Source organism: Paracoccidioides lutzii, assembly GCF_000150705.2.
Source record: "Paracoccidioides lutzii Pb01 unplaced genomic scaffold supercont2.17, whole genome shotgun sequence".
Lineage (NCBI taxonomy): Eukaryota > Fungi > Ascomycota > Eurotiomycetes > Onygenales > Ajellomycetaceae > Paracoccidioides > Paracoccidioides lutzii.
In genome coordinates this window covers 162198-177730 of record NW_015440963.1, presented here as the reverse complement: position 1 = coordinate 177730, position 15533 = coordinate 162198, and the positions used below count along the sequence as shown (strand labels likewise).

The following is a 15533-nucleotide window of genomic DNA, read 5'->3' as shown; positions in this document are numbered from 1 at the left end:
CGATGGTCTATTTATAAGGTCAACATTCTTGGATGGTCACGATTAGAGGGTGGATGCCGCCCACGGCGACCATCCCGTGAGAAATTGGTCAGTAACATGATTAGACGCTGTCACTTATGTGGCTGCTATTGAAAAACAATATGAGGATAACAAGCTTACTCTACTTCAAGAAAGATAATTGTTCCCTCCCTGATCAGCTTCCCATTCTACCCGTCACCCAATATACACATCGTATAAAAACGCACAGGATCGCGAGGCCCCCAAACAAACGAGGGAAAGAAAAAATAAAAAATAAAAAATAAACAGGCGCTTATCGCGTCTAATGGTTGCGACAACGGCCTTCTCAACATTCACCGAACCAACCCGAACCGACTCGATCCCAACCTGACCCAACTGGGGGACGTCCTGAATCGAGTTGGCAGACACACAGGGATGGATTACCCAGGAAATCTAAAATCTCGGATGTTCCTATGGAACATACCTCCCATCAACTGTTACCCGTACGCCAGCAGTCCGTGCCAAGCACTCGCTGATGTTATTTTCCCTTCTATATATAAGCACCATACAGCCGTAAAAATAAAATAAAATAAATGCGCTAAGAGTATTTTCCATAGATGGGGTAATTTCTTTGTATTGGTTTTGTGTATTTTATCGTGCTGTGGGTGGGGGGGGAGGGGAAGTATAATGTAGGGCAGTGGCTCATTATCACAATATGATTGAGGATGAGGATATGTTTAAACTCTGATTGTTCACTGTGACATGCTTCGACAGGTGAGAACTTTAAAGGGTGAAAGCCGCAATTGTAAACGCGGGGCAATGTAGGCTGTGGTTCAGATATAGCGAGTGAAGATTTGCTTAGCCGTGCATCATAGCTGGAGAAAGACCTATATCAGGCCAAAAAGTAGCTCAGAAATAAACAAAGGGGATTTTATAAGGGAAATGGAAATTAAGAATATCTATTGCAACTGGAAAAAGGCAGGTGAGAAAATCGGAGGGTGATTATTTGTAAAGGGGGGCAACTAGGGACGCAATTAAGTTCAAGATGATATCCAAAAAGACCCCCAGGGGTCTAATGTCAACAAGCAAAAGGAAAAATTATATATATATATATATATACTACTAGAGAACCCCCAAACGGCCCGCTAACCGATCACTGACCCCCATTTTACCCTGCAGTCCTTTTTGGCATTTCCAATCGCGGACAAAAAAGGAAGAAAGCCGCAAAATAATAATAATAATAACAACAACAACAACAATAATAATAAACATGGAGTAAAAGAGACAAGAGAGCAGAAGGGTGGGAGGATATATAAAATTAATATATAGGTAAATAGACACAGGGTGATGAGAAAGGATAAAAGAGCAATCAAACCAGGCAAGAAAATCTAGGGCAAAATGTCAATAAGGGGTTGGGGGGGAGGGAACATGGTAATCTTGCGGCGGCCCTGCAATCAATTCGCAGCCAACACGGGCCCCCTCCGTGCACAAGGGGGGAGTTATTTGTTGTGATTCCCAAATTAGATTAATAAACCATTCAAATGCCCCACGTTGACCTAGATCCATGCATGACTAGGGGGATTAGTTTATAATTGCATCGTCGCATAAGCCAAAAACACTTTCCAAGAGGAGGAGCTGTCAGGATTCCAGGGAAGGAAAAAAAAAAAAAAAAAAAAAAAAGGGTTTGCCGTCAGGGTGGTAGGTCGGAACTGGCGTTGGCCAGAATAAGGGAGGGGATCGTTTGGTTTGTCTTCACGCAGCAGCAGTTGGGAGACTGGTCTTCCCTCGGACACACATGCACTCGCTCACACCCGCAGCATCACTCCCCGACTTCCCACGCGATACACATTCCGATCCGTTTAGGCGCCCACGCGCGAGGCCTTACGACGCAGGAACCATCGGTACAGGAAGAGGATGCAAAGACCGGCGCCAATGACGAAGAGAATACAGAAAACCAACATAACACCGACATTTCTGCGGGGCCAGTTGTTTCTCTTGGCAATGTGGGAGACGACGTCGCGGGTGTCCAAGCTGATGGCGGGCATTGTGATAGTTCTGCTTTGCGCACGGGGCGGTGTTTTCCTTTTTTGAGCGCGACTGATTGATGGATCCTTTGAGAGACAGGCGATTCGGCGAATATTGGCTCTAGCTACTGTCTTGGCGTTTGCGCACCAATTGGAGTTGGCTCTTCTCGGGAGGAGGAAAGAGTAGAGTAGAGGGTATCTGGAGGTAATTCCGAGGGCGGGAGGCTTGCCGTGGCCTGGACGCGGAAATAACGGGTGAGGTTGGCGTATGGTTGTCTAGAGGAGGATGGACAGGATAGGAAGGTATATTGAAGAGCGAGTCAAGAGGAATTACTCTTCGACTCTTATTTTTGTTTCTGGTGCCGGTGGTATCAGAGCTGGTCCAATCCAGTCAGTATCATCAGCAGATGGAAAATGCTGTATGAAATTGCCGCAAAAATGCGGTCGCAAAGAAATCACAAACTATGATGCAAGAAAGCCCAGGTTGCCAGAAGACAGACCAAAATGACGGGTTATTTCCATCACCCAAGATGAGGGTTTGAGAGAACCTCTTGGAGGGGTTTGCTTGCGTGCGCGGGCGCAGATCGCAGGGTCATCATAGCTTCGGGTGGAGCAGGGGAAGAGCAACTTACGGGGTGTGTGACTAGAGGAAAGGGATTCGAGGAGACAGCACCTCAATTGAAGCAGACAACGGATTGGGATCACGCTGATAGCAGAGACGAGAGAACGGGGGAGGTTGAGGAGAACGCGAGCAGAAGATGAGGAGGAGGAGGAAGAGGAAGAAGAGAAGAAAAAAGAAGCAGTGGGGAAACAGGAGGGAAGAAAAGCGAAGAAGCGGGAGAATACGCCGGTATATGTGGATACGCAGCTAGCGGCTCCGGGCTACGGGAAACCTGGGCAACAAGCAGTGGCTGTGAGTGTATGTATGTATGTATGTATGGTATTGTGGGAACGGCCTTGGAACTGTAAATACAGTGGAGCCCCCCCCCCGACTGTGGTTTACCGAGAGTGTAATGGGGCCCGGCCACGGGTATCCAGCCTGGGTTGACAAATACAGATAGACAGAGACGGGTCGTATCGCACCTGTCATGACACTTGGGGCGGGCCCGAGACAGATCCACAACAAGGAACCTGGGAAAATGGAAAAAGATTCTAACTCTAACTCTAAATCTCCGCAATCTGACCCTTGTAGCTACATCGTCATCAATCACTTCGTTGTTTTCTGTTTCGTGCTCCGTTCGACCCCGCATCAACATTTTCCAGTCACTTTCAGAACCCTACTGTCACAAGAATACTTTACATACGCACCGCCGCACCGTTCCTTCTGCCCGTATGCAGCTGTTGTCTGTTGTCGATGTCTTTCATCCCCACGAACCCCACGGGTTATGGCAGATCACTGTGATGCATTGTTGATGACCTAGTGATAAGAGGGATAATTGAGCAGACAGGTCCCTCGGATGGCTACTGGGAAATCCATTACCCCGAAGGAGAATAGCCGAGATGGTGCCCGTGTCGGCGGCGGCATGGTGTCTTATACATAATAAATACACCAGCAGCAGCAGCCTTGACCTGCGCCTGCATCATCCATCCGCCTTTCCCCCCTCGCCTCTCATTCTTCGAGGGCCCACCGCAAAGATAAAGACAAAGCTCTACGTATAGTGTATTCCTGCTCTTGCTCAGCTGCCGCCTGCCGACGTCATAAATACCGTCCACACCGTCCATACTCCTTTCGGCATCAAGAGAAGGAGAGCTGGGCACAGGCAGGAGGAACCCATTGAACAGCTGTGTGTTGGTAACTTCACAACCGAAGGGTCTTTCTTATTCTAATCATTGGACCTCGACCCTTACAACGGAGTGATGAGCTAGCAGCGATAGGCAACATATGTAGCAATGATGATACATGCCGTGTCTGCCTTCCAATGCGACTCTATCCCCCTCTCACCTGAGTCCGACAGGTTGTGTCTGCCCGTGCCAAGAAGGATCAAGCTTTGTCTTGGGCAGGGTCCGCGGCCCGCGGCTCCAACCCTGAGGAAACAGCGGGCGGATACAGCTGCTGTCGCTGGTTTATGTATCCAGACTGTCTACCTGTGGAAAGGGTTGATTTCCAGTGGGGCTCTGGATAACTATACATAGCTGTACTATGAATTGAATTCAATTTTGGCTGCTGCATTCGAATATCTCGTTTCGCTCGCCGGGAATTAGGAGGGTTGCTGATTTGAAGGTCCTTGTTCAATGGATATATACAAGCATGGCGCCTGTAAGATAACTCCGAGGCGATCTTGAACCGCCATCACAATGCATTGCTCCGCATCAACAGCGGCCGATTTACGTGGGGTGAAGGGAAACAAACATGCATGTCACATGTTTTCGCTTCGCTGCGGCCTACCTCCACCGACTCAGCCTGTCGATTTATAGCACATCTTGGAAAGCTAACTCAGTTAACTACTAGACCGACCTTTTTGGGGCCTCGTTCTCACTCCAGTAGCCTGATAGAGAAAAAAAAAAAAAAAAAAAAAAAAGAAAAGAAAAGAAAAGAAAGAAGAAAGACTTCTCTCTTGACTTACTTGGGGATAATTTTTGAGTGCTGGTGAAATCAGCCTGTCAGCCGCCACGCTGATCCCTCCCATCCAAACCAGTGGCGCAGCATCATGCAGGGCAGGCAGCGATGGCTCCTGCGTCCCCCTCTTTTGACTCATCCCACTTTCACTCTGTAACTGGTGAGGAGTCCATTTCGTTCCTGGAGCTGGTTAGCCTTTTTTATTACCAAGCTGAGAATATATATATATATACGAGCATCATCTCGCGTGGATGCTGCAACTTTGAGATGGCCATCATGTAAATTCCCTCTCGCGAACTTATCCACTGGATACGCTGGGCTACTCAATCTGCGCTGAACTCTATTTCTCGAGTTATTCCGCGAGTTGCTTGCGATTCTCGAATGTGCATGAGTTTCGGAAGCTGAGTCTAGCACCGAACAATATATACTGGATGTCATGCATGAAGAATGGGTTGACGTGGGGCCCGCCAGTGGTTCTGATCTCTTCACTCGTCCAAATGAACACCCGGTCCAACGATGGCAGAGCGACATCCACACGGATCCCTTCTATCAGAAGATGTCAAAACGCGCGGCTGATCTTTTAACCTCCCGTTGTCCAGCACCTATTTTTCATACCAACATGGACGGCATCAAGATGAACGCTGTCTTCGAGAATGCACTCTCGCCAGAGAACCGTCAAGAATTCAATTGCCGCGCATGTGCCCATTTCATGAATAAGTTTGGAGACCTGTGCCTCGTCGACGAGTCAACAGGAAAACTGATCCCCCTGTTCTGGACTGACAATGTGCAGTCCCTCCCAGGGATTTTTCAGGACCCTGTCAAGGCTATTAACCAACTCTTTGACGGTCGAACAGTGGGAAGGGAGTTCAGAATCACCAAAGAACGATGCCGTTATCTGGGAGTCCAGGAGAAAGGGGGCTTCAAGCACATGGCGTTTGATCTCCCGTCTTGCCGATCTGAGATTCTTCCAGCCGCCGTGGCACGCACCATGCCTCCCACGAACGAGCAGAGGGAAATGCTGTGCCGCATCCTGAACGACTATAGCCGGGAAACTGTTCGTAGGGTAGCAAGCTTGTTACAGGAGAACCGCCTGCCCTACGCTGATGCCCATAAAGGCGCTATTTCATGGCTTCTTGATGTGCAAAAGGCCAGGGGCGTACTGATAGACTCTGATACCACTAGCGCGACGGAGCGACATAACATCCAAACTCACGTCGCAGCATCGGCTTTCATTGGGTGCTTGCATCAGCTGCGTTCCGGGGCTCTTTCGAAATTACTCGATGGCGTCCAGGAAGGTAAGCCCTTCAATGAACAGGAACGACAGTGGAGAACACTGTGTGATCCAACCATGTATATGCGTCCACAGCAGCCTCCGAAGGCGGGCAATATTGCCGTAGCGGAGAAGCTGTTCGCGGAGCTTGGCCTGACAAAGGATGACATGCGCCGGAAGTATCTGACACCATCTCAAATTCCCGACGAAGTGTACATGTATCGAGAGACCCAGGCAAGCCTGCAGACACCCAAAGACAAGAGGACTATGGTAACACGGGGTATCTTCGCGGGCGTGGTTCCAAGGTCTCTCGTCCCAAAGTTGATGGCAAGGGGATCCGAAAATTCGGCAGAGATGGATCCCCCCAAATCCATTTCCTTCTCCAACTTCATTCGCACTGTCCTACCAACTGCTAGGCGAGTTGAACTCCAGATCAAAGCGGAGGAGTATCTCTACTTCTTTATCACCGGCCACCCTGACTCCAAGCCATTGATGCAATGGCACACGGCAGATAATCTCATCAGCCCGTACACCTTCACAAGGCCAGTCGCCACAATCCAATACAATCTACCCTCTGGATGGACGCGAGTTAGTGCGATAATTCCATTCCCCCATCTCTGGGACTCTCTACCAGCAACCAAGACATTCCCTTTGGCCGCCAGCGACTCGACTGAATTCAACCACCAGCACCGCAAACATGGCTTTACGTACCTCCTTTGTCTCAACGGCATCCAGGCAACAAAGGACAAGATGGGCCTGTGTCTGTTCCCGTCAATGCTCAAGTCGGAATTTCACCCTGTTCGAGCTACCATTGAAGCATATAGCCATGATGGGGAGATTGATCGGGAGGACGGATGCGATTATGTGGGTGGGATCTGTGTGAGTCGCTCGAGTAGCCCGCACACCAAGCGTGTTTATCGGGTGACCGACATGGAGGGGGATAGAAGGCTGTATGAAACAGCGCTGTTCGAGTAGAGGTTTTTTCATGTTTATTTTTTTCATAATTTTTTTTTTTTTGGTGCATTTTCTATTCCCTTTCAGGTGCTTTCCCATCTCGTTTGCACGAGCAACCGCCTTTGGATTGAGTTCCTTAATGTTCGTAACCGATGGTTTAACCCGGGGAGCTTGCATGCCTGTACCCAATAGCCATTCGTAAACAAACCCGTTTGAATTTGGGGTTGTTGTGATCGCCGCATGTGGCTGCTGTGGAAAGCGAATAGTTTCAACGTGTTGGCTGAAACTAAGAGGCCCCTCTGGAATTTCAATTCTGTTCTCTCCATCTTACATTTTCGCTTCCTCACCAGAGGCAAAACTCGGAAAATAAAAATAAAATAAATTAGAATAAAAATGAAATTCATCTCGCTCTCTCTTATGGTCATCCCGGTCATCGCAACGCCCATCCTGGCTATTAACGGCCGGTGCGATGCGAGATCCCAATGGGGTTCGCGCCCGGACTGCATATGCATCGATCACAACGTGTGCACAAACAAATACCGCGGATATGCTGTCCAGGGCAGCCCGGGGAACTGGCCATGTCCCAGGGACGGAGCCAATGTCTGGGGCTGCATGGTCGGCCGGCCTTGCGTGACGAGGGATTCTTACTGTGGGTGGAGGAGTGTGTGCACTGGCACAGGGCCATATGCAGGGAGGGTATTGCCGAGTAAGATCCTTTTCTTTTCTCTCCCCGGGTGTGATGGATGTATTGTTTGCGGGAAGCAGGTTTGCTAAGGTGTTGTTGCTGTTGTTGTTGCTGCTGTAATTACTATCTAGCTCCTGTGTGACCCGGTGGAAATGATTTTATTTGCTGCGACAGACATGGTTCATAGGGGTAGGAGTCTACAGTTGGGGATCTCTTGGATTTTTGAGACTGGCTGAGAGTGGTTGGATGATATTTAAAACAACGTTTCTGTACTGAGTAGCTTGACTTGAATTAACTAACGGTTGTGCCTTTGTGAGTTCACCTTCAGCAGGCGTGCAAGTTCGCCACGATAGCCCGAAAGGAAATCCACCGCAAAACAGGATTCACCTTCACGTCTAGCTAGGTTATTAATTTGCTCGAACATGTTATCGGAAGAATTTAGTTAGATCTTAGAGTTAACTGCGCAAGGCTCGCTCCCTTATCCTCAAACCGCCCTTCCCATCACCCTCTCGCTCGACATTGTCGTAGATCAGCAGCTTCCGACCTGCGCTTCTAATTGATTGTGAGCCGATCGGGTGTAAAACACTCTGTTTCATCTGCCGCCAGTGGTCTTCGGCAAGGCGCGGTTTCAAAGAGCATTATCACTATCACTTCGACAACCCAGAGGCCCTAAACTCTCTGTCGCTCGGTCAAATGATGAATGAGACACTATATAGCAGCCTCGACAACAGTGGGCAGATTGCTTGCAGAGGTCCCCCATTGCCATCTAACTTCAGTCGGTTCGGGGGCTTCAGTGTCGATAATGAGAACTTTCACTTCATTCCGATGCCCAGAGAATGCACCGGCTTCAAAAAAGAAATGAAGCACGGCCAGCAGAACTTGCCACATGCAGAGAATGACCGCGCCAAAATCGCGGTCCTGATTTCTGCATCTTCACCACCAAAGATTTTAAATGGAATTTCGCAGACATCCATCAGCCGTCGATGCTCAATGGGGGTGTATCAAACGTCGAGAGCGGAGACTCATCACAGCGGGCCGGACGAAGGAATACCCAGCTCAGTATGTGCGACGCCAAATCACTCGGTCTCACCCGACAGCTGCTTTGAAGGCCACTGTGGCCAGAGCATAGATGAATCCTGCTGTTCTTCCCCAGCCAACATCATCATAATGGGCGTGTCTTGAGACATAGGAGAACCCATGAAGCTAAGGACCGGCACACGGGACGCATGATGATGATGAAAGACATAATTCATTGGCCAATGATAGCTAGCTCATCTTTGCCTCACCTGGACGGAAGATTTGTTCAAAGGGTATTGAAGAAAGTCCTCCATCTTCGTTTAGTTATCCCGCCAAAAAAGGGCCCCAAGGCGCAGTCAACTACGGAGATTTGCCGTGTGTGGAGCAAAGGAAAGGGATATATGTATGCCAGTTCCTCCCCTAATCCGTATGTTGCTTAGGGCATCAGACTTAATTTCGTGGCGTTCTTAGGGGCTCCGCATCCAGGGTTCCTACAGGCATAGCTGCTCAACACACCACCCCGGCCTTGCTCCCGTTTCAAGCCCATGATGACGGCTCCATACAAAGTTGAATTAAAGAGGATACGCAACGACTGACGGCAAGTCCCCATATCCTCCTCAATCACCGGCAGCAGCGGATGTGGGGCAATCTGCCTCGGTTACGAGTCCTCAGTCAGGAGATATAAACGGCTTCTGCCAGTGGGTTTGGGTGCAAACCTCGTATTCATGGTGCAAGAGCCTAAGCTCTTGAGCAAACATCAATGAGCTTGCCCAATCATTTCTGGTTTTGGTTCTCGTTTTACCCCCCTTCGTTGCTATTAAATGGGGTCAGGAACGACAAGTTTTGACGTTAAACCTCATTTTGAACTGGTCAAGACCTGTCCGCATTGACAATTGGATATATATCCAGACCCACGCAAATGAATATTAAAAACGGAGAGAGGAGCCTCACTGAATAAAGGTTAGTTTATTTTTCCTTTTCCCTCTCACGATGACAAGACTGGAGTATTATTTCTTTCCGCTCCGATAAAACGCCTTGGATAGCTGTGAATAAGGACTTGTTGTCTCAATGGCGAAGCTTCTGTCTGTTGCCGCGGTTTCCCTGTTATGCCTTTTTGCGCCCGTGAGCGCTCAGGAGAACCTTGAGGATGAAACTGCTCTTTCAGCCGCTGAAGTCCTGGGGAATGGGGTTTCCCCCGCAAGTCCGTTGTTTTCACGCAACATATTGGATTCTCGACAAACATATAGATGTGTGGACGCCGGATATTACCCATGCTCCCGTATGTTTATGACCCCCGTGCTTCCCAATTTTATTATTATTATTATTATTATTATTATTGTTGTTGTTGTTGTTGTTGTTGTTGTTGTTGTTGTTGTTGTTGTTGTTGTTGTTGTTGTTGTTGTTGTTGTTGTTGTTGTTGTTGTTGTTGTTGTTGTTGTTGTTGTTGTTGTTGTTGTTGTTGTTGTTGTTGTTGTTGTTGTTGTTGTTGTTGTTGTTGTTGTTGTTGTTGTTGTTAGTAAAAGTTGCCGAATAACACTGACAATAGTTAGATCAACGTGGCTGCTGTAGATCCGGATGGAGCTGCTGTCCGACCGATTGTTGTCCGGCTGGCACAACCTGCTGTAATGGCGGCGGTTGTGTCTATCCGGGCGGAGAGTGCTGTGGGGACGGCTTCTCTTGCCGTGCTGGCTCTAAGTGCTATAAGCTCGGTGGAATCTGGAGATGCCGAACTCCCTGCCCGCCTGTAATCACTGTCACAGCCACCATCACGCGGACTAGAATCAGAGAATCGACTACGACGACAACACGGACTATCATGCCGCCACCGGAAGAACAGCCATCGGGATTCACCTGTCCCCCAATGACCGTGACAAATTCGGTGGGCGACTCCCTTGAACTTGGCAACGATTGTGCTCTCAAGTTCTCCCCTGCGGAAACGGCTAGTGTCACTGCGACAGTAGAAATGCTGAGAGTGAGGCAAAACATATGCCCGCCCACTCGCACAACGGCAACGGTCTATAAAACTATAGGCACGAATGATGTGGCAACAATAACTGCGACTGTTACTGCAGAGAACTCCCCTCGGCTTGATTTCACCTGCCCCCCCATGACGGCAACGAATTCGCTGGGTGATGAGCTGGCTATGGACGACAAGTGTTCGCTGCAACTGTCCTTGTCAGAGCCGACGGAAACCCGCAAGCCCAACGCCGCTGGGAGAATTGATATGCTCGGGATGTCGCATTGTGCACTATTGGGAAGCATTTTCGCGTTTCTAGTTGGTCTGTATGCGTAAAGGATATTATTCCCCGACCAATACTAGTAGATATAATCATAATTTAACGGAATATATCGCGAGCCACAATGTAAATCAGAAGACATTGTTCATGTTCGTTTTTTCTTTCGAGCAGATATGTCTCAGGATAGGGAAGAATAAAAAGGGGGGTGTTGTTCTATATCACTGGATCAATCCGTCGAATATCACCGAAAAGAGCCAATGCCTCATCTTTCGGATGGGACGACTTCTACACCCACTGCCATGGAACCGCATGTGCTGTACTCTTCACGACTCACACCTAACTATGGTCCCAACGATTCCGCCGGCTGGAAGCCAGCTAATTCCGGGACAGAACCCATGGTAAGCGTCGACACAGAACTTTTGCGGATGCCAGGCATTATCTGATCAAGCAAGACGACGCTCATAACCCAGCCCGACAAGCGGAACGCCGTTTAGAAAATCAGAGCAGCCGCCATTGCGGACTGGGGTGTAACAAAACACATGGATCTCTTGGGAATGTATAAGCAAAACATATCGTGGAATTCTGAACCAGCAAAGCTTGCGTCCTCGGAGCTGAGCTCTTCCCACCCGGGATTTGCTCCGTCCAGGATTGCGGGGGATTGCGGCCTTGATGCTGATCGAATCACTGGCATTGTTGTTGTGGGCCAATCGAGGACAGTCATTTTATGATTCCGCAAGTAACCATCATTGTTGCCCCACTATTAACTAACTACCCACCACGGCAAAGATGATGTCGATGGCGGGGTGGTATTATGATTGAGTGAACAAGCCAGCTTCCGGCCAAACCAACAGAATATCTGTCGGGATACAATGCATGTCCGTCCCTCTGTCACAAGAGATAACTGGATGGCTATGGCTGATACTTATCGGCTGACTGGAAGTCATGAAAAATGCCAGACGCTGCTCATTTAATCCTGCTATGACTGAAATTTCGAGGTGAGGGGTTTGCGCTAGTTCTCTGCGTTGTTATTGTTGTTGCAGATGAACGCCCCCGCCCCCGGGAGGTGCTATGTGACTATGTCGATCAGGGTGAGGATTCCTTGTCATTTACGAGAGACAACAGTTTGCGTGTCCATATTTTGTTGACTCACTCCCACCTTGTGCGTTGTTAACTAAAGCTAACCAAGGGGTGTAATCGACGTGGTTAATATAAGTATTTTCCGCTTCCCCTGCCGCTCTCTCCTCGTTAGCTAAATCTAAGAAAGACAGTCAACAGGAAAAGCGAGACCGATAAAGGTTTCCGGCATATATTACACTCCAAGATCCACGATGTCTACTGAGAAACCGTCGATAGGCTTTGTCGGCCTTGGTCTCATGGGCTTTGGCATGGCCACCCATCTCATCGAATCAGGATATCTCGTCAAGGGATATGATATCTCAGGTCCAACTATGGCTCGCTTCAAGGCTGCGGCGGGGCAGATCGCCTCGTCTGCTGGGGATGCTGCCAGCGGAAATCTGTTCTGCGTCTGCATGGTTGCTACCGCAGCCCAGGCGCAGGCTGCGATTTTTGACCATGAACATGCCATTGCAAAAGGTAATATGCTCTGCTCTTTCCGTACCTTACTCCCGCATTATTTCCGACTTATTTTGGCCCAATTGCTAATATGTCGCTATTCATATCACAGCTCTCCCCAAGGGTGCCACCCTCATCCTATCTTCCACCGTCCCTGCCGTCTCCGTCCAGTCATTCCGTGATCAACTGGTAGCCATTGGCCGCAAAGACGTCTATTTTATTGATGCACCGGTGTCAGGCGGGGCTAAAAAGGCTGGAGAGGGCACCCTGTCCATCATGGCTGGCGCCTCGGACGCAGCGCTGGAAAAAGGCAAATTCCTCCTTGCAGAGATGGCCGATACTAATAAGCTGTACATCGTCCCAGGCGGGATTGGTGCGGGCAGTAATATGAAAATGGTCCACCAGGTTCTTGCTGCTATCCACATTCTTGCTGCAAGTGAAGTTATGGGCCTTGCAGCCATGCTAGGACTCAATGCTGAAGAGGCTGGTGAGGCGCTTACGTCCTCTGATGCGTGGAGTTTTATGCATGAGACTCGCTGCGAGCGCATGCTGGTGGAAGATTACTTTCCTGGTTCAAGCGCGATAACAACTATTCTGAAAGACGCGGTATGTTCCTAACTTCCCACCACACTCATTTCAATCCCAAGCGGTTCCCAACTTGATTACCCAGGGTATCGTCACCGCGGCCGCTCGTCTTCACAACTTCCCTACCCCACTCTGCAGCATCGCGGAGCAAATCTTCCTCACCGCCCTTCCCCTAGGCTTTGGCGGGGACGATGATGCCAGCGCTGTCCGCCTCTACTACCGAGGCCCTCTCATCAAAGCCGAGCCAAAAGCGTCCTTAAACCCTCAAACCAACTCCACGGCTCTAAAACTAGTTGTCAACCTGCTCACTAACATTCACCTCGTCGCCGCCGCTGAAGCTATTGCTTTCGCCCGCTTTCTCAAGGTAGATCTACCGTTATTCTACGACGTTGTCAGTGCGGCCGCGGGCGGTAGCACGATATTCAAAGTCCGTGGGGCGGAGATGATGACCGGGCTGAAGGATGAAGGGAGCAGGAAGAGCAATAAAACAGTGAACGAAGCAGCAATGGAGCTTGCTGCGGCGGTGCAGGCAGCCAGAGATGTCAATTGCCCGCTTCATTTGGGGAATGGGGCGCTAAATTTGCTGTATTTGGCGCAGAATCAGGGACTGGGTGACAAGGCTGACGCTTTTGTACTGAGGGTTTATGAGAACGAAACGTGATTGAGTTTTTTTTTTTTTTTTTTTTTTTTTTTTTTTTTTTTTTTTTTTTTTTTTTCTTTTGGGTGGGGGTAGATTGACATTGGTCTTTCGTCTAATATGTCAGTTCTCAATGCCCCTTTTTCGTTTCACTAAATCTCCATCAGGACGATTTGGCGTAACAGATCAGAATGTTGAACAGAACGTTTATGGTTTGCGAAATCAGTCTTACCAAACTGAAGTTTCGCGTCAATGGGTGCCTTTTTCTCTCTTCTCTCCTCTTGCAGTCTGGAGGTATAAGAATAGAAATAAACGAGCTTTTCACCACCCAGCCATATCATACACAGAGAGCTCTATATACATCCTTGTGTCCGTGTAAAATAGCAACTCCCCCAATCCCATCACTTGGGATATCACATCTTCCTCTCGTCCGAATATTCATAAGTGGAAGCAGTCCAAAACTTCACACCCCATACACCAACTTCTGCCCACTAACTTTATTCTTCCTCATTAACTCCCACCCAGCGGGTATGGACTCAAAGCCACCCTCTTTAAGCAGCACCCGATGCGCCCTTACCTTCCCCTCCCACACCAGCTTCTCCGCAACCCCCGCGAACCGCTTCGCAAACTCATAGTCCTCCACACTGGCGGGGAATGACGTGGAACCCATCACAAAATATTCATTAAACACAGTATACCCAACACGGAGGTCACTCTCAACGTCCTTCCGTTTGGACTGCACAGGCAGAGTTGCCATATACTTGCCACCCGATCTGGAGGAGAGGGCGTCGCTGCACACAGCAGCTGTTTCGACGCTGCCGATGGTGTCATAGGCCAGGTGCAGGTCGTTGTTTGTGTATTCGCGGATCTTCTTCCCGACGTCTTTGACGTGGTAGTCAAAGGCAATTCTTGCCCCTAGCTCTTTGACGTACGAGAAGTTGCTAGGGGAGCATGTTGTTATGACGGTGTAACCAGATCTAGATGTGAACGTATCACCTCGTTACGTTGCCGTTTTTGAGATGGTTAGTTATCCTGTCATTCTTCTCGAGCCCCTGCAGCAATGGCAAAACATACAGCTTCGCAAATTGAATCGCCAACGCCCCCGTCGCCGAACTACCGCCATATATTAGCAGTGGCACGGCTTCCTTCACCGGATCATCTGGCCACGACAATTGCAAGCTCCCCTGATACAGCCCCTGACCGACGGTATACAAACCCGCCGGCATCGTCGCAGCCTGATCCATGGGCAACGACTCAGGCACTCGAAACAGCAGATCCCCCTTGGTAATTACATGTTCCGCAAATGACCCCGTGGTTGGGCGCACTCTGTTAAACCCATGGTTGAAACCCATGATTTTCTCGCCCTTGGTGAATTTCTTAGTGACGGCAGACCCGACCTCTTCGACCGTCCCTGAGAAGTCGCAGCCAGCCAGTGCGCCCGGTGCAGTGGAGAGATTTTTCCAATCTGTAGGATTGAGGGCAACATAGGCGGTTTTAGCAAGGACATAGTCTGCCGGTAAGGGTGGTATGGGGTAATCGGTTTTAAAAAGGGGTTCGCCATTTGGCCCATCGATGAGAGCCTTTTGAGTTTGTTGGCTCGTCATCCTTGTTGTGTGGCCTGAACTTTTATTTATTTATTATTTTTATTATTATAATTTTTTTTTTAATCTGGTTTCTTCAATAATTTCGGATATGGAGCCTGTTATTTTTCGTCAACTATTTATGTCGGATTTTCGATTTGCAGAGAGGTTACCTGGTTATTCCACGAGAGCTTTAATGGCAGCAAAGACATATATATCCCCTTGCTGAAAAGTTTCCGAAGAATAGGAAGCACTGTATTTATATACAACTCGGTTGCAGTTATGTAGGCAAATCCTTTGAATAAGAATATAAAGTGACGGCATTGTTGAAACTACGAAGTGTTTGTAGAGCTATGACATAGATTCTTCGCCTCTCACCTCATCTAGGGCTGTGACATCACTCCAAGGTTCAAGATAT

The 15533-nt window shown here is 48.9% G+C and overlaps 7 protein-coding genes across 7 annotated transcripts; 6 read left to right on the top strand and 1 right to left on the bottom strand.

Moving 5' to 3' along the window:
- Positions 1–5014: 5014 nt before the first annotated feature.
- On the top strand, positions 5015–6823 carry PAAG_06114 (hypothetical protein; the record flags this gene model as incomplete). The annotated part of the gene is made up of 1 exon (XM_002791803.2): positions 5015–6823. The coding sequence occupies one exon, from the start codon at positions 5015–5017 to the stop codon at positions 6821–6823; it is 1809 nt and encodes a 602-aa protein (XP_002791849.2).
- A 396-nt stretch (positions 6824–7219) lies between these two features.
- PAAG_06113 (hypothetical protein) lies at positions 7220–8669 on the top strand (the record flags this gene model as incomplete). The annotated part of the gene is made up of 2 exons (XM_015845793.1): positions 7220–7498; positions 8016–8669. 2 exons carry the CDS (start codon positions 7220–7222, stop codon positions 8667–8669), a joined length of 933 nt encoding a protein of 310 aa, XP_015700019.1.
- Positions 8670–9572: 903 nt separating this feature from the next.
- On the top strand, positions 9573–10252 carry PAAG_12162 (hypothetical protein; the record flags this gene model as incomplete). The annotated part of the gene is made up of 2 exons (XM_015847687.1): positions 9573–9800; positions 10055–10252. The coding sequence occupies 2 exons, from the start codon at positions 9573–9575 to the stop codon at positions 10250–10252; spliced, it is 426 nt and encodes a 141-aa protein (XP_015702678.1).
- A 68-nt stretch (positions 10253–10320) lies between these two features.
- Positions 10321–10797, top strand: PAAG_12161 (hypothetical protein; the record flags this gene model as incomplete). The annotated part of the gene is made up of 1 exon (XM_015847686.1): positions 10321–10797. The coding sequence occupies one exon, from the start codon at positions 10321–10323 to the stop codon at positions 10795–10797; it is 477 nt and encodes a 158-aa protein (XP_015702677.1).
- Positions 10798–10998: 201 nt separating this feature from the next.
- On the top strand, positions 10999–11469 carry PAAG_12160 (hypothetical protein; the record flags this gene model as incomplete). The annotated part of the gene is made up of 2 exons (XM_015847685.1): positions 10999–11139; positions 11236–11469. The coding sequence occupies 2 exons, from the start codon at positions 10999–11001 to the stop codon at positions 11467–11469; spliced, it is 375 nt and encodes a 124-aa protein (XP_015702676.1).
- A 600-nt stretch (positions 11470–12069) lies between these two features.
- On the top strand, positions 12070–13559 carry PAAG_12159 (hypothetical protein; the record flags this gene model as incomplete). Its single annotated transcript, XM_002791800.2, has 3 exons — positions 12070–12334; positions 12426–12919; positions 12984–13559. The coding sequence occupies 3 exons, from the start codon at positions 12070–12072 to the stop codon at positions 13557–13559; spliced, it is 1335 nt and encodes a 444-aa protein (XP_002791846.2).
- A 439-nt stretch (positions 13560–13998) lies between these two features.
- On the bottom strand, positions 13999–15139 carry PAAG_06110 (zinc-binding oxidoreductase ToxD; the record flags this gene model as incomplete). The annotated part of the gene is made up of 2 exons (XM_002791799.1): positions 13999–14512; positions 14610–15139. 2 exons carry the CDS (start codon positions 15137–15139, stop codon positions 13999–14001), a joined length of 1044 nt encoding a protein of 347 aa, XP_002791845.1.
- Between the last annotated feature and the right edge of the window lie 394 nt (positions 15140–15533).